The sequence below is a fragment of the Podarcis vaucheri genome (genome assembly GCF_965113315.1).
Source record: "Podarcis vaucheri genome assembly, chromosome: 12".
Classification (NCBI taxonomy): domain Eukaryota; kingdom Metazoa; phylum Chordata; class Lepidosauria; order Squamata; family Lacertidae; genus Podarcis; species Podarcis vaucheri.
Window position 1 is genome coordinate 54637328 of NC_138750.1, and position 18843 is coordinate 54656170.

The window sequence follows — 18843 nt, forward strand, 5'->3', positions numbered from 1 at the left end:
GTTCCACAGGGCGGGCGCCACTACCGAGAAGGCCCTCTGCCTGGTTCCCTGTAGCTTTGCTTCTCGCAGTGAGGGAACCGCCAGAAGGCCCTCGGCGCTGGACCTCAGCGTCCGGGCAGACTGATGGGGGTGGAGACGTTCCTTCAGGTATACTGGACCGAGGCCGTTTAGGGCTTTAAAGGTCAGCACCAACACTTTGAATTGTGCTCGGAAACGTACTGGGAGCCAATGCAGGTCTTTCAAGACCGGTGTTATATGGTCTCGGCGGCCGCTCCCAGTCACCAGTCTAGCTGCCGCATTCTGGATTAGTTGTAGTTTCCGAGTCACCTTCAAAGGTAGCCCCACGTAGAGTGCATTGCAGTAGTCCAAGCGGGAGATAACCAGAGCATGCACCACTCTGGCGAGACAGTCCGCAGGCAGATAGGGTCTCAGCCTACGTACCAGATGGAGCTGGTAAACAGCTGCCCTGGACACAGATTTGACCTGTGCCTCCATGGACAGCTGTGAGTCCAAAATGACTCCCAGGCTGCGCACCTGGTCCTTCAGGGGCACAGTTACCCCATTCAGGACCAGGGAATCCTCCACACCTGCCCGCCTCCTGTCCCCCAAAAACAGTACTTCTGTCTTGTCAGGATTCAACCTCAATCTGTTAGCCGCCATCCATCCTCCAACCGCCTCCAGACACTCACACAGGACCTTCACCGCCTTCACTGGTTCTGATTTAAAAGAGAGGTAGAGCTGGGTATCATCCGCATACTGATGAACACCCAGCCCAAACCTCCTGATGATCTCTCCCAGCGGCCGCATGTAGATGTTGAAAAGCATGGGGGAGAGGACAGAACCCTGAGGCACCCCACAAGTGAGAGCCCAGGGGTCTGAACACTCATCCCCCACCACCACTTTCTGAACACGGCCTAGGAGGAAGGAGCGGAACCACTGTATAACAGTGCCCCCAGCTCCCAGCCCCCCAAGACGGTCCAGAAGGATGCTATGGTCGATGGTATCGAACGCCGCTGAGAGATCCAGCAGAACTAGGAAACAGCTCTCACCTTTGTCCCTAGCCCGCCGGAGATCATCAACCAGTGCGACCAAGGCAGTTTCAGTCCCATGATGAGGCCTGAATCCCGACTGGAAGGGATCCAAATGGTCCGCTTCTTCCAGGCGTGCCTGGAGTTGTTCGGCAACCGCTCGCTCAATCACCTTGCCCAAGAATGGAAGATTTGAGACTGGGCGATAATTGGCCATCGTGGCCGCATCTAAAGATGGTTTTTTAAGAAGCGGTTTAATAACCGCCTCTTTCAGCAGGTCTGGGAAGGCTCCCTCACGGAGGGAAGCATTCACCACCCCACGAAGCCCATCGCCCAGTCCTTCCCGGCTAGCTTTTATAAGCCAGGATGGGCAAGGATCCAGGAGACAGGTGGTTGGTTTCACTCGTCCAAGCAGCCTGTCCACATCCTCGGAGGTAACAGATTGGAATTGATTCCACTCAACTTGACTAGACAGAACTCTTGCACTCTCCCGCCCCGGCCCTGCTCCCACGGTGGAGTCTACTTCTTCCCGAATCTGAGCGATTTTATCTGCAAAGAACTTTGCGAAATCATTGCAGGAGAACATGTGGCCCGTACTGGGCCCCGATGTTGCAGGTGGTTCCGCTAAATTGTGAACCACCTGAAAAAGTCTCCTGCTGCTGTTTTCTGCAGATGCAATAGAGGCGGTGAAGAAATTCTTCTTCGCCGTCGCTATCGCCACTTGGTAGGCTCGACGTTGAGCTCTAACCTGTGTCCGGTCAGATTCGGAATGAGTTATCTGCCACCGGCGCTCTAGCCGTCTCAACGATTGTTTCATTGCCCTCAGATCCGTGGAAAACTACGGGGCTGTCCGGGCTCCATGCAATCGGAGAGGGCGCTTCGGAGCCAAACAGTCAATAGCCCTGGTTAACTCCACATTCCAGCGGGCCACCAGGGAATCAGCTGAAAGGCCATCAACATGGGATAAAGCATCCCCTACCGCTCTCTGGAAACCATTTGGATCCACTTTGTTGTGCTCCAGAGGCTCTGGTGGATCCTTGTGGATGTCGGAGCTCTGTGCATGAAGGCAGAGGCGGGCCATTCCATTTCACCACTGGAGGCAAAACAGGAAGGTGCTGTGCTATGCTGCCCTCCACCCCAAGCCTCACTTCCTGGGGTCACACAGCAACGGCTTCCGGAGAGATCTCATGAGCTCTTGCTGGAAGTTGCAGCAGTAGTTGCACAGCTCCAACTGTGGTGGGTGGAGCACCTGCGGGGGCACTTCTGCGCAGGTCCTACATGCAGAGACCACCCACTTCTCTCTCATGAGCCATGGAAGTCCAGGATTCCATGCTGTTCACAAAACGGGTTCTGTAACTTTGAAAAGAACAAGAAAGCTATTATATCTACATAGCTGAGTGGTGTGTGTGTTTGTGTGTCACTCAAGACTTGCTACATGGAATGGAGTGAAAGAGGAGGAAGATCAGTTTGAGAATTCCAGAATTTTTAACAAGCGTATCCTTCCAGCTGAGTACGGGGATGACACTCCATTGCCAATGTTCTTCTCCCCTCCCAGCATATATCACCCTTTACATTTATTTATTTTTTAAAATACATTTATTTGTTTAAATAAATACATTTGTTTATTTATTTATGTCCCACCTTCCTTCCAAAAGAGCCCAAGGCAGCAAACACATCAGTACTTTTAGAATATTAAAAAAACTGTTAATAAAACCATTATCTCAACCAGAGATCTCAAGGTTGCCAGGAATAGTTCCTTTCAGCCATCAAATGCCTGGATAAACAGGAATATTTTCAAATTGCTTCTGAAAGTCAATACAGTAATGAGGGAGGCAGACACACCTCACTAGGTGGGCATTCCAGAAACAGGGAGCTACCACTGAAAAGACCTTGTCACAGTTCAGTGCCAGCTGGGCAGCCCTCAGTGATGATACCACCAACATGATGATGATACCGCTGATTGTAGCATCTGAGATGGTTGATATTGCGCAAATATATATTTCATACTTTCAGTATGGAGCCCCTAGTCACATGGAAGCAGTTTTTTTGTTTTTCCCCAGGCCTTGCTCTACCCTCAGATATGTGCATACATGCTCCAGTGTGCTTTTATGTGCCTATTTAAAGCATTTTTACTCCCAGAGTAGCTTTCAAATAGAAATGCAGTCCTGTCTTCACGCAGTGACTGTTGTGAAAAAAGTTCCATAAATTGGGTGAAAACCTGCTCTCATATATGTGACTATATTATATAGCATGTGAAGCAGAGTGTGTTGGTCCTAAGTCTGACATACTGATACTAAAACCATTTTGTTTTTAAGTAATCAGCTATGACCTGGAAAACAGCTTGTGTGTGTTATGAATGAAAGACATCCATCTTTGGTAAATATTTTCTTTTCCTGCAATCACAGCAAATTTAGCACCTCTTCATTTTGATCAGTTTAATGGCAAATCAGTTGTATAGGGTACAAGAGGATTTTTTTGCAATCAGTGTTCTGAAACAATCTGTGGGGAAAAGACAAACATCATTGTTGATTTATACAGCATCTGTTTAACCGTCCTGATAAAATGTTTTCCCCAAGCTTGGCAGTACCACTATAACCCAGTTTTAAACTGGTTTCATTGTCATGGCTCCCTTAAAACCAACTACAGTAGACTCGTCAGCTTTCCAGAAGATCAAAGAATCATTTATACTAATAGCAAACCTTCTCTGAGAGCTGATATCTATTTAACCAAAACTGCTATATCCATGCACAAGAGTGAGGTATCAGTAGACTCAGGGGAACCCCAAGGTTTGCAGAAGTCCAGAAAAAAGGGGGGAGGCACACACCCCTTAAAAAAACATCCCAAAGAAGACTGAACATGCTCAGTGATCTATGTGTATGTCATTATGTTTGTATTTTTGTATTTCTGGCTTTGCATTTTTTCTGTTTTGGTATTATTTGCTTGTTTTATTTAGTGTTTGTATGATGCATAAGTATAAATAAAGTAAAAAAAAAAAAAGCATGCTCAATGATCACAAAATGCTGACTGGCTGTTGTGTGGGGCGTATGTTAGGATATGAGAAACGGAGGGCAGGGGAGAAGGAAAGGGAATACAGTATCTTGGAAAAGGTGATGGCCCTGAACTGAAAACGCTACATTTTGTCACTTGTCCCTCTTGTTCTTTATAATTGAGACTGCTAATCTGTTCCCAGGATACCATAAAAGAAGGCAGGGTCACTGCTATTTAACCAGATTGTGTGCAGGGTAGACATGCTTTCACAGAGAATTTATTATGCTTTTTACTGTCTTTCTCCAAAATCTGTTCTTGTCTCCTTGTCAGACTTTTGAGAGATCTCACCAAGAACTCTGTAATAGATTCTTCTTCACCAGGAAATTTATATTTTTGGTCTTTTTAGTGCTTTTTTGACTGCATTGTGCCTAATTTCCATGTGTTACAATTGGAGACCATTTCAAATAAATTCTTATGTACTATTACTTCAGTGTCATTGTTATAATAATCTGTTATATTGATTGCCTCTTGTACTATTCACAGATTCCATGGGCTTTGTCTTTGGTTTATAAACTATAGAAGGTAGTCATCACGTTTTCCTTTTACCATATTTCATTTATGTATTTCATGAATAGGAACATTGTCAATTATCAGCTTGAGTTTATTTTGGCAGCTCTACATGAGAGAACTGCAGCTGGTTTGATGTTGGGGTAGTGGAGTCTTCAGTATGGTGTTCCTTTTAATCTGTTTGGCAGCTGCACATTATGTAGAAAATTTTAGTTCTAGATATGGGAGGATTATGGCCTCCTTTCTGATGAGTTTGAGTGATATAATCTCTCTGCTCTGCTGATAGGTAATTGGAAAAGATGATGTGGCTGTACCCTCGCATCTTTACAAAGTGATTCTGGCCCGAAGAAGTGAAACATCCACAGATCCTTTGGTACTTGGGGCCTTCGTGGTACCCAATGACGCTATTGGCTTTGACCACCAGCTGCCGGAATTCCAAGTTAGTATTGAAGACCTGGAGAGAATGTCAGGCCTTGTTTTCTTCCCACAGGTGAATAAAACTAAAGACGTTAGAAATATCTGTGAGGTTGATACTTGTAAGCTGATGAGTTTGGAAGAGTTCACTCTGTACATCACCACTCGGAAGTTGCAGAGTGCAAGGACACTGGAAAGGTTGAGAAAGATCATGTCTGAATTACAGGAAAAGGGAATTGAGCCCGATGAATATCTCTTAAAGGTTTATAAAAAGAAGGAGGAGGAATTAGCAATGCAAAAATCAATGGAAGCTAGAGAAGGGAGATCTGGTTAATATAAAGAACTGTTGTACAGAGACTCTGCTACTACTAAGAAGAAAACTTGGACAAGCCTCCCCATTGGTTGTGTGCCTATGCTGAAAGTGCAGCACTTTGCTGAGAAATTAAAACACCTCCTGTGGCACAGGTTGGCAATGAGACTTAAGGTCACTCGTTTGTGCCCTTTACTAAATCCATCATCAGTTGTAAGTTTTATTCTGAATCTCTTCTGGAATACAAGAAAAATAGAAAATGGTCACCTTGCGAATATAAGTAGACCTCTCCTAGATATAACTTTCCTTTTCTAACAGGATGCTGTAGAAATGGTATTATATTATTTATATAATTCTTTGCCAGCTGTATTTTTTTTAGCCTTTTCTTTGTTTTCATTCATCTAAATCTCTAGAAATGCCTCTTGAGAACAAATTCATTTGTAAGTGACTATTTGTATAAACTGACAATTCAAGAACCGGGTGATGGGGGCCAGTTCCCAAGCAAGTTTTTAATAAATGTTTCCCCAGGATTTTGAATCTTGCTTTTATTCTACACACTGCAGGGGAAAGCCTTCTTAGAGAAAAATGTTATGTGTTTTACTTCAACCAGCATCTCTGGTTCTTTTGACAGCTAAGATCACAGTCTAAATGCTCGCAAGAACTTTATAGAGGAAACAGCCAGTTCCTACTGACAGGGTCCTCCTCCTTGATTCCTGTAACAAGCAAGATTGAATTCTGGGCAGTGACCTTTGCCACCAATGGCTGCTTGTGTTTCTCTGCTTGTGTTTGGACACAGCCTGCTATAATTTCAGGTTGCCAGTAAGAGAAGCTTTGCTACATTGCTAGGTTGCCCCTGTCTGTGATAGGGCTAGAGTGCAAGTAGCCTCGCTGTTGCCCTTGCTAACAAATGACACCATAATGGAATAAAAAATGGTAAGCTTTCAACACAGTGGGATCCTTATTTTTTAAACAATATGACTGATCAGATAATTTTGGCTATCAGCTGATGATATGTGGTCAACTGACTGACATGCCAGTACTATTTAGTAGTATAACCCAGTTACAAATCCTACATCTCATGCCTACATTTTCCTTCTTTGTATAAATTTCCCACTCTTGTCTGGTATATGAGGAGAAAGGGCCCAGATTTAACAAAGGAAACCACAATCTAATCTAGCTAAAATTGTACAATAAGTGGCACTTAGTGTTTTTCCATGTTAAATATATGGATAAACTTTACAGAAGGAGGATGCTAATTGTTATCGCCATTCCATAAAAAAACTTGACAAGAGAATTAAAAAAGGATTTATTTAAGCTAGAACTTCAAATTAGGAGGAGTAAGGGTCATATGTGGTATCGTTTCATGACCACTTAAATTTCCTTCCTTAAAATGCAATTCATCCATCTCATCCTGATCTATAAGGAGGCAAGCTGGACTGTTCAAACATGGAACACTTCATTAAAGTCAACAAATGTTGCTGGGGCTGCCTTACCTTGATATTAAAAAATTCACAATCAAACTTCAATGACTTGAAGTCACAGAAAGAACACTCCCTTGTATCGTTCTTAATAATACTGCCTAACAATAATAACACAGGTTGCTCTCAGATGATAAAGGACTTGGGTTTCCTCCAGAAAGAGCAAAGGAGCAACACAATCTCCAGCAAACAAGCATAGGAAATTATGGAACTGCTTTTTATTAGAACACAGAAAGCTTACATTTTTATTCTCAAAGTGAAAGTGAGTGTAGTCAAAGTGGGCATTGCACTATACTCACAGCAGCACATGCAATGTAGACAGGCACACAAACAAGAAAACCTACAGCTTCCCCTCTGCGCTTCCATTCATAAGCGGGTAGGATGGGATGGGATTTTCCTCCCCATCATAGCACTGGGCTGGGAAGAGAGGAACCTGCAGTGAGGAAGAAGATATCGTGTGGAGGTGCTTTTCCCCTTGCACTCCCTTGTTACTCATACCCACATTCAGAAGAATGGAGATAGAAGACTTCACGCCTGAAGGCGCTCTCTCTCCTCTCTCTCTCAAAGTTGCCTGACACTGAAAACTAAAAACCTCTGTGACATGCTAGTTTTCCATAGGCATGAAATTTTGTAATGGGGGAAACAGTCAGTTCTAGTAATTAGATGAGAGTCGAAACATGATTTTCCATATTTATCCTGCCATTGTTTCTTCATAATCACAAGGCTGATCTTCTGGAGTCTTAAGCTTCCAACAGGGTGGGGCACCTTAAATCCCTTTTGCAGCTGATATTAACGTTAAACCAAAATGCTCTTGGTTACAGAAAACCCAGAGGAAGCAAATAAATGTAGTTTTCTGAAAAGGAAAGACTTGTGGAGCTACAGAGAGGAAAAGAGGTCTTCTGCAAAGGTACCACAGAAATGCATGCCAGATTATAATTATGGTGGCTCTGTATTTGGCATCTTTTCATTGCATTTTAAAAACAAGGACACCATCTTAGGCCCAGTGAATAGTCTGGGAGTACCTGATGACAGCAGCATAGTTGAAGCTAAGCTATTGATGTGATCAGGCCTTTGGATGGGAAACCACTGGCAGCTCTGTATAAGAGCAAGCAATAAAAATAAACATGGGGGTGTGGGAGGAATACCCTGACACGTCAGATAATTCCAGCTTTTTGATAAGTGTACAAAAAGGCAGTACATCTTTGTCAAGGCACCCATTCAGGGTCTGCATGTTTCATTAATGGTAAAGGTAAAGGGACCCCTGACCATTAGGTCCAGTCGTGGCCAACTCTGGGGTTGCAGTGCTCATCTCGCTTTATTGGCTGAGGGAGCCAGTGTACAGCTTCCGGGTCATGTGGCCAGCATGACTAAGCCACTTCTGGCGAACCAGAGCAGCACACAGAAACGCCGTTTACCTTCCCGCTGGAGCGGTACCTATTTATCTACTTGCACTTTGATGTGCTTTTGAACTGCTAGGTGGGCAGGAGCAGGGGCCAAGCAACGGGAGCTCATCCTGTCGCGGGGATTTGAACTTTCGACCTTCTGATCGGCAAGCCCTTGGCTCTGTGGCTCTGACCCACCGCACCACCCACGTCCCTTTCATTAATGGTACTAAAGTGCAATTTCATAAGCTGCAAACATCAGAAGACAAGCCTTGCCATTTTGTTTCTACATTTGTCAGACGTTTCTGCTGGCAACCTTCAACAATCGCAACGAAACATGTCTCTCCTGCACCGGTCTCTATAGCCACAGCAGGCGCTGTAACTCTCCAGCAGTTTGACTTCACCACCGAAGGTGCACTCTTCCATTTTCTCCCGAGACGGATGCCAACCAGACGTTACCCCAGCACCACTGGTACTCAATGTTCCTGCAGCATCCTTTGATCCGCATGGGAGCAGCAGAAGAAAGTGAAAGCCTAAAACGATTGAGAGAACTTACAAGAGTACATTTACACAGCCAGTATGTGATAGCGTGAGGAAATGTGCCCCCCTTGCTCCTGTGAATAGCTTCTCCCCTGCACGGTGCCTTGTTTACCACTTGGTTTGTGCCACATTCTCCCGTTGCCCTCGCATGAATTTCACAGAGCAGCTGAGTGGTGCAGAGTTATACAAATGCCTCCTGGTTTCTTAATCACCACATCTCCACAAAAACATAATGGAACGTCAACTGCGTGAAAGTAATGCCACTGTCTCACGCAGCAAAATATTTTGATACCAGGCTCTAGTTCCCCAGCTGATGAGAAATGCCTTCTGAAAGATAGCAACTGTTTTGTTTGTTTTTAAATTTGCTGCGGTCATTGATTGGAAGTGTTGGGGTTTGGGGGAGAATTGTGAAGGGTGTGGAGAAGAGTTGGCACTGCATCGTCATTCTGGGAGGCAGTTCTGGGCATCAGGCATCAAGGAGACTGGGTGGAGACAGTGAAGAGATCAGGAATCAGGTGGCTGAGGACATTTATTTATTAAAGTATTCATATCCTGGCTTTACATGTGAAAGAAAATGCTCAGGGCAGCTGAGAATAAGAATATGACACTGAGGCTGCAATCCTTTGCCCAATTAACCTGAAAGTGAGCCTCATTGAACTCATAGAATCATAGAGTTGGAAGAGACCACAAGGGCCATCGAGTCCAACCCCCTGCCAAGCAGGAAACACCACCAGAGCACTCCTGACATATGGTTGTCAAGCCTCTGCTTAAAGACCTCCAAAGGAGGAGACTCCACCACATTCCTTGGCAGCAAATTCCACTGTCAAACAGCTCTTACTGTCAGGAAGTTCTTCCTAATGTTTAGGTGGAATCTTCTTTCTTGTAGTTTGGATCCATTGCTCCGTGTCCGCTTCTCTGGAGCAGCAGAAAACAACCTTTCTCCCTCCTCTATGTGACATCCTTTTATATATTTGAACATGGCTATCATATCACCCCTTAACCTCCTCTTCTCCAGGCTAGTGTGGTGTAGTGGTTAAGAGCGGTAGTCTCGTAATCTGGGGAACCGGGTTCGCGTCCCCGCTCCTCCACATGCAGCTGCTGGGTGACCTTGGGCCAGTCACACTTCTTTGAAGTCTCTCAGCCCCACTCACCTCACAGAGTGTTTGTTGTGGTGGAGGAAGGGAAAGGAGAATGTTAGCCGCTTTGAGACTCCTTAAAAGGGAGTGAAAGGCGGGATATCAAATCCAAACTCTTCTTCTTCTTCTAAACATGCCCAGCTCCCTTAGCCGTTCCTCATAAGGCATCGTTTCCAGGCCTTTGACCATTTTGGTTGCCCTCCTCTGGACACGTTCCAGTTTGTCAGTGTCCTTCTTGAACTGTGGTGCCCAATGGGATTTACTTCAATGGGATTTGCTTCTGAGAAGTCACATAAAAAAGGGATGGGAAGCTGGATCTGGCCAGTAGGCTGGATCTTGTCCTTCCTCAACTCCCCATGGGCCAGTCATCTGATGTCACAATGACATCAGATGAAGCATTTTCATTTGCCTGCAAGCAGGGTTTGAAATCAAACAGTGTGGGCAATGAAGAACATATTTGCACATCCCCCCCCCAAAAAAAAACCCTGCTTTTGGCAGGGAGCTGTGCCTTTTCCTACCCTACTCATGGGTGTCATATATGACGGATGTGTGACCTGGGGGAAATGGCTTTGTAGGCCGAATTATTCCACAGTGTACAGTGGTGCCTCGCAAGACGAAAAGAATCCGTTCTGTGATTCTCTTCGTCTAGCGGTTTTTTCGTCTTGCGAAGCAAGCCCATTGACGGATTAGCGGATTAGTGCTTTTAGTGGCTTTTAGCGGCTTATCGGCTTATCGGATCAGCTGATAAACGGCTTAGCGGCTTAGAAAAGGGGGGGAAGGGGAAAAAACCCGCAGGAACTCGCAAGACATTTTCGTCTTGCGAAGCAAGCCCATAGGAGATTCGTTTTGCGAAGCACCTCCAAAATGGAAGACTCTTTCGTCTAGCGAGTTTTCCGTCTTGCGAGGCATTCGTCTTGCGGGGCACCACTGTATATGGTTTGTGCTGATAAACACTCAGAAATGGATACAATATAATGCCAATAAAATAGAAGCAATGGAAAAATCCAGACATGGACAGAAGTACAGTACGCAGAAGCAGAACAGGTGAGATAACTTCACTTTCCAGGGAGTATCTCAGATATTTCAACTTGCTCTGCTCTATGGAGAAATTCCTCATCTTGCCTGATAGCTCAAAGTGTGGATAGGTGGACCTTGAGTTGATGTATCTCCTCTTCCAGCAAGGCAACCAGTTTGCACTTGCTGTAGGTGTGGTTTCTCACATTCTCAGACAGGGAGACAAACATGGCACAGCTCCTGAGACAGCTCCATCACTGTCCGTGTCTCTTGGTTCTACGTATACTGTGACACAGCTTGCTGGGCCTCCCCCTCAAAACACCCTCACAAACGTCCCTGTTTACAAGTCCTGGTCACAAGCTCCCAGAAACTGCAATTTATTAGTATTTATACTTGCTTTGGAAGCCAAAGAAACATGCTGGGCAGTGAGTCCCTGCCCAGACACCCTGAGCATTGCTAAAAAGCATGTTCAGCTTTCTGCTCTTGCACGAGAGGCTCATTGCACGTTTTAAAACTAGTTTCCGTAGGCATAAACTTGAGGACTGGCATGTATAGTTCTGTGAGAGAGCTTTTTTATTTCTTGAAAGGGAATCTTGAAATTCTCCGTCTATCAAATTCTGTGACAGGCACAGCACCCTACATTTCTGCAACAATCCTGTTCAGATGGGAATACCCAGAGGCTTGACTGTAAGTGACGGTGTGTGTCTTTGTTATGTTAAAAAAACAATCCACACATGTTGGTATTTTTTAAGAATTCCTGTGGGAGTCCTTTGCCTATTTTAACAGTGAGAGTTGGAGTCTTCCACTGAGACTATGGCACCCTTGTGCTGGGGGTTTAGCAATGGAATACAAGGGTGAATGAATGTGCCCTTCTTTTCTGATTATTTTAGCACCATCTCTTTCTTTTGTTTCATCTACTGAGGGACACTTCCTCTGTTGTTCTCTGTACTACCACTGTTACCCTGGAGTCCAGGCATAACGTTGATAGGCAGGGCCTTCCAACCCTGGTGCTTTCATTGGGAGCCTACAGGGTGCTACCAGACTGGTGCTATCTTCCACTGGGATTCAATCACATACTAGCAGATTTTTTGCCATAAGGAAAGTGATGGGGAAAGTGTGTAGGGCAATACTTGCTTTGATATAATGTTGTCTAGCCTCCCCATAAAAAAATCAGAGTGAATAGCTAACGTCATCTCATCTACTTGCAAAGAAATCAGGATGATTGCTCAACAAGCACATTGTCTGGAAACACCCACAGAGGGAATTTGTCCTAAACCAGACCATTCTTTTGCTCTACCTTGAAGGAGAGCTTTGCTGGATCAGAACCAAAGGCTCACCTAGTCCAGCAGTTTTCCCACCGTGGCCAACCGGATGCCTCAATGGGAAGTTTGAGGGCAGGACTTGAGCACAACAACAGCACTCATGTGCCCCACTACTTGGTCTTGTCTGCTTGGAGCCTCGTCAGACACCTTGCAGGTGGCTGCATACAGATACAGTGGTACCCCAGGTTACATACGCTTCAGGTTACATACGCTTCAGGTTACAGACTCCACTAACCCAGAAATAGTGCTTCAGGTTAAGAACTTTGCTTCAGGATGAGAACAGAAATCGTGTTCCGGCGGCGTGGCAGCAGCGGGAGGCCCCATTAGCTAAAGTAGTGCTTCAGGTGAAGAACAGTTTCAGGTTAAGAACGGACCTCCGGAACGAATTAAGTACTTAACCTGAGGTACCACTGTAACGTGGTCAAGCTCAATTTTGGAGTGTTATTTACATACACAACTTGTTACACCTTGTGCCTTCATGGCAGCAATACTATTTCTGTCCTGAAACTGATGAAGCGTGGCTGTTGGAAAAGAGACTTGTCACCACGAAGTAAAATCCTCACACCTTAGGCCTAAAACAAAGAGGAAATTACCTGTATCGTCCTCCTCGTGGCCTAGTTATGTGCCAGAAGTCGCCCAACAGGTCCTTTCCTCCTTGCTGTTTCCCTCCAGAAGGTCAGCATGGGGCCAGAGCTGGAGGGGAGGCAGAGAAAGTCTTTGCACCAGTGCCTAGAATCCAAGAACCTTGCAAGGCAGGCAGAAAGATACCTGTTCTTGCAGATGGGAGTTGGACCCAGCCACTTGTCTGACCATTCACACACTCTGGGCAGCCCACTGCCTGAGAGAAGAGAGATGTTTGAAGTTTTCCCCACAGCCACACACATGCACACCCCATTTCGTTGCAAGGTCCCACTTGCACTCCCAGTAATAGTATAGTGCTTTCAAGTGTTGGGTGGGCTTCACACCAATTCTCAAGCTGCAGTCTTCGCAACAGCACCGTAAGCCAGTATTATGGTTTCCGATTTTGCAGATTGGCCTGTCCAAGGTCACTAAGTGAGTTCATGGCTGATGTAAGATTCAAACTGGGGGAACTTCCTGATTGACTGCCATTACATCACACCAGCTCTTAGTAGCTAAGAGCCTAAGAAGAACCTTCATGGATCAGGATGAACGTCCATCTAGGATCTCTTCCTGTTTCCCTGCAGTGGCCAACCCAACCAGATGCCCCCAGGAGACCCGCAAGCAAGGCATGGGCACTCCCTTAAGAACATAAGAAAAACCGGCAGGATCGGGCCATCCTAGTCCATCATCCTGTTCTCGCAGCGACCACCCAGATGCCTGTAGGCAATCCTCATGCAGGATCCGATCACAAGAGCTCTTTCCCCATCTCCTCACTCTTGCCCCTTCCCTCACAGCTGGCGTTTAGCAGCATACTGCTTCAGAACTTGTCGATTCCATTTAGCCATCACATAGCAAACAGAATCATCAACTGTTCAGCTGTATTTAAACAAGTTGCCTGGTCTGATCATTCTTCCTGTGGCAATGTGTGTTGCCTAGCAATGACTGTACATGAGTGAGAGAGAGAGAGCGCGCGCACACACAATATAATATATGAGAAAGTGCTCTGTAGGGGCTTTGACTCTGCTGGGGAGACAAGCAGCAATCTTTTGCCATGTTATTTTTGAATGGGCTCCTCCCATAAGTGCACAGGAAAAGCTTCCCTCTCCATGCTGCAAAAGAGTTGCAATCAGCGGGGACGGAGGGAAATGTACCTTCCCTTGATTCAAGTCTGTCTAATCAACCCCACCTACGCATAGTTTTAGCAGTGCCATTTCCTAATAGCAGCCTGCTGCCATAATTAATGGGATACCTGGTGTTCGCTTAAGTTGCAAGGATGTGCAGAACAATGGTTCAAGGTTTTGACTAAAAATACATTGAGGGTCCACTTGGATGGAATAGGTCAAAGGAGTCGAGGAAGATGTATGTAGGTCTTTGGTTCTCCTGTTTAGGGGCATGGCATGCTGCGTTGCAGTGCACTGCTGTGATAGTCTCTAGACTGCTGCGTCTAGGTGCTTTCCCACCTGGGGAGGGCAAAATTAGCAGTTGTAGAACAATTATTGTTTCAAAAGAAGCATGTTGAGAAAGACTTAGTTTTCATTCAAGCTATCTAAGCGCATGTTGGTCTTCAGAGAATGGCAAGTCAAGGAAGGCAGCAAGGAAAGTCTAAACATTAAAATATTTCATAAGTGGGATTTGGGCTATTGCAACCAAATCCAAGGGAAGGAACTGGATTGCAAAGGATTTCCGAATAAATCTTTTTGAACACAAGGAGGACTACAAAACACTGTTAGATAGGGAATTTCCCTTTTCCCTCTGGCAGCTGCTTTTCTTGGATGCAGTGAATAATGATCAAGGATGGTGGGATGGAAATACCCAAAGACAAAGGGGAGCTCCAAAACAAATGAGATTTTAATTAACTAAACACAAAGCTGACTAGTCTTTAAGTGATGGAGGGCAGGGACTCTTGCACACACCTATTTTGAGTAGCTATCTTAGTCAACTGCCTGATGATGCCTACAGAAAAGAGCTGGCTTTATCAGGTAAAAAATGTAACTTTCACTGATATGCCAAGGATGCAAAAGAAAGTTGTGTTATTTGATGACTGTGAACATCATCTGAATCTTTCCTCATAGCCTTAAGGCACTGTGGAGTTGCTCTGCTTCATTTGTTGTCCAACTATCAAGAAGATGACATGAACTGACCATAGAGGTTGGGATGGAACATGCCGCATGTATGGTGGTGGTGGTGAACAGGAAGCCTCTGTGGTATGCAAAACCGAAGTCATTTTTTCTAACATGCCTTGTGATGAGAAGATGTTAAGGATTCCTGCTCCGTGGTTGCAGTCATGAGCTTGTTGTCTATCACATGACAGTGTATGTTTTCATTCCACAGTGTGGGAAGTGACGGAACCAGGATGTTTGTGTTACTGTGTTCTGTGAAGTGGGACTATTGTCCTTTGCTCTTTCTCTCTTTGCTGTCTGATGAGAAAGAGGAAGGAGCTAAGTCAGAATGCTCCAAGTGCATTATATGTAAATAAATGTAGATTACCAAATGCTGAGCTATTGGTTCTGTTACGCGAACTGCGAATACCGTATTTTTCGCCCTATAGGACGCTCCGGCCCATAGGACGCACCTATTTTTTTGGGGGGGGGAAATCAAGGGAAAAAATTTGATTTCCCCCCAGGTTTGCGCAGCCATCCCCAAGCTAGAAGAGGGAGACGGAGCACTTCGTCTCCCTCTTCTGCCTTCAGGGACAGCCTCCCAAGCCTCTGTGGGGCAGCGCACTGCGCTGCCCTGCAGAGGCTTTGCACAACCATCCCAAGCTAGAAGAGGGAGATGGAGTGCTCCGTCTCCCTCTTCTGCCTTCAGGGACAGCTTGGCCCGCTATCCCGCGAGCTTGTGGGGCTGGAGGGGGGAGAAGCAGGCTTGCTTCTCCCCCTGCCAGCCTCCAGATCAGGTCGGGGAATAGCGGGATGGTGGCGCTCCGCCATCCCCCTATCCCCCGAGCTTGTGGGGCTGGCGGGGGGGGGAGAAGCAGGCTTGCTTCCCCCCCCAGCCTCCAGATCGGGTCGGGGAATAGCGGGATGGCGGCGCTTCGCCATCCCCCTATCCCGCGAGCTTGTGGGGCTGGCGGGGGGGGGGGAGAAGCAAGCTTGCTTCTCCCCCCCACCAGCCTCCAGATCAGGTTGGGGAATAGCGGGGTGGCGGCGCTGCGCCTCCCCTCTGTCCCCAGCTTTTGGGTGCAGGCTGCTGCCCGCAAGCCTTGCGAGCCCGTGGGACATCCTGCCGGGCTTGCAAGACTTGGGATAGCTTCCTGAAGCCTGGAGAGTGAGAGGGGTCGGTGTGCACGGACCCCTCTCGCTCTCCAGGCTTCAGCAAAAGCCTGCATTCGCTCCATAGGACGCACCCAGATTTCCCCTTCATTTTTGGAGGGGAAAAAGTGTGTCCTATAGGGCGAAAAATACGGTACTCTGCGGGTCCCTGAGTGTGCTAATGCCTTTTGGCATCAGTCGCTGTGATGTTCGGGCAGAAGAAAGCTTTTGAAGCTCCCAAACGATCGACCAGGAGGGAGAGAACATGCCAGTCGGGCATGTGACTCTGCCAGGGTCCTACACGAGAGTAGGACGCTCCTAACAGAAATATGTTGTAAGGAGTCACAGGGGAATAATGGGGACTTTGCGTCTGTCCTGACGCACAGCAAATCATTCACAACACGCTTCACCCTTGTCAAATCTTTGCAGCCTCTGCTTGGGCAAAGCAACTATGCATCACCAGATGTTGGAGATAAGCATTTTGCACCTGGAATGGTTGCTATGCAGAGAATTTGTGAATAAATATAAGTCGTGAAGCACATTCCCAAATGATTGGCTGAAGAGGGTGCCCCAGAGAGAAGAATACATCAGAAGCAGCTTTTGCGCAGGGTCCTGTGACTGAAGCAGATATTGGTCTTACAGGTATTTTAAGTCCAACTCTCAACCTATGAATATGTTTTGCAAAATATGGACATAGAAAGCTACCTTCAGAGCACAGCTAGTTCATTATTGTCTACTGTTCCTTAACGTCCACACTCTGCTCCATGAAAAACTTAAATTGTTAAGCAGTGAAACTTGTTCACTACATCAATTTGTGAAAACCTACAGGGGCACCAAAAACTTTAAAAGAGTAGCAATTACAATTGCATTGGACAAGTGTAATAGTTCTTCTGGTGGTTTTCTAGTCTTTAGTTGTGTTGAATGGACTTCAAGAAAATCCAAAAACATAGCACAGTTCCTTTAATATTTAAATCCCTTGGTTATATAAAGTGATTGACCAATGCACATGTCACCCTAGCAACAGCTTTAGCCAAATGTAAAAGTGGGTGGGGAGTTTTCACGGGGCTCTTGAACTATTTTAGATGGGATGATACATGATGACCTTGTTCCTTAGCTTTCTGTTCCAGGCATGAAATAAGTAAGGTACAAGACATGCAGGCTAGCTTTGTTCACTTCCATATAATGGGAAGACTTTGAACGAGAGGGTGGCAGACAGACAATGCCCTAAGTTTAACACGTGTAATTTTACCTTTAATCTGTGTAGCAGCTTTCAACACTCGTAGTCTCTTCCTTGGAAGTACTCAAGAGTCGGCTTTTTCCAGTAAATGACCGATTTTGCTGAGTCACCGTATGTCATGACAGCACTAAATACTGGAAAATGATATGGTAGAATAGTACCAGCTCATAGACTCATGCCCTGATAAAACTTCACCACCTAAGATGATAGTGTAGGTCAGTCCTAGTAATTCCCATGAGTCAGAATGAGTGCTCTAGAAATGTGACGTCAAATGATCACAGCCCAGATCATCACATTGCTAGGTTGCTATTCTTGCTGTGACTATCAAATAATAATAACAATAAAAACCAAATTCCTGTATATATTTTAGCACAATACCTTCAATATATCCAGGCTGTGTTACTTCTTACAACTTTTCAATAATTTCAGCAAGTTCTTTCCGGTAAAATAGATTTCTTAACAAAAATCCATCACGTATGGGAATTACCTTCTTTTGATGGTTTTGTGATGTTTTCGATATTAGTGATTGTATCTGGTTACATGCTGCTTTGGGGGCCCTTGAGCTGAAAAGTAGCTTATAAATTATAGTACAAGTAATATAATTTTTTTGTGGCATTTCTGAGATACCTACAAACATCCATCCATTTTAGTGTACCAATATAACTGTCATGGCTCCGTGCCACCTTAAGAGATGAAATTAGGTTACACTGCTGAGAATGCTCTGCTAGAGATCTCTAATAACCCCCCCCCCCAAGCTACAGTTTAGCACTCTTGGACAGGGGAAGCGAGAAATGACTACCAAGCCAATGTTAAGTTTGTGATGTCCACAAATCTTCTATCTAAGAACAGCAGCTTCTAAGTCATCTATTGACAATGGGACGCAGGTGGTGCTGTGGTCTAAACCACTGAGACTCTTGGGCTTGCTGATCGGAAGGTCAGCGGTTCGAATCCCCGCAACGGGCTGAGCTCCTGTTGCTTTGTCCCAGCTCTTGCCAACCTAGCAGTTTGAAAGCATGCCAGTGCAAGTAGATAAATAGGTACCACTCCGGCGGGAAGTTAAACGGCGTTTCTGTGTGCTCTGGCACTTGTCACAGTCCTCCATGCGCCAGTAGCGGTTTAGTCATGCTGGTCACATGACCTGGGTCTGCGGGCAAACGCCGGCACCCTCAGCCTGAAAGCGAGATGAGCGCCGCAACCCCATAGTCGCCTTTGACTGGACTTAACCGTCCAGGGGTCCTTTACCTTTACCACTGACAATGACCATTTCTGAGTTGTGAAAGAGCCCAGGCATTTACTCGTGTCTTTCTATGGTTGTTTTTAACATTGACTGACTGTTGAGGCACAACCCACAAGTGATCCATTGCACACCAAAGTGAAGCAGAACCATAGAATCCATGCTGCAGCCACATACAGGGGCCACCACCCTGAGGACTGCGTGACATCCAGATAGGAGTCAGCTGTGGGCTGTCCTGGTACCAACACCATTCCTGGTTTTCTCTTTGAAGCTTGAGTGACAACAGGGAGAGCACATTTGCTTGGCTGCTGTGCTTGCAGG

The 18843-nt window shown here is 45.8% G+C and overlaps 1 protein-coding gene across 2 annotated transcripts in view; it reads left to right on the plus strand.

Moving 5' to 3' along the window:
- Positions 1-5837, plus strand: part of EXOG (exo/endonuclease G) — a 24670-nt gene extending 18833 nt beyond the window's left edge. For both annotated transcript variants that reach the window (XM_082192560.1, XM_082192559.1), the window contains exon 6: positions 4870-5837. In XM_082192560.1, the coding sequence (XP_082048686.1) occupies positions 4870-5331 (462 nt within the window). In that variant the 3' untranslated portion in view covers positions 5332-5837. The remainder of the gene's footprint in view (positions 1-4869) is intronic.
- Positions 5838-18843: the final 13006 nt, after the last annotated feature.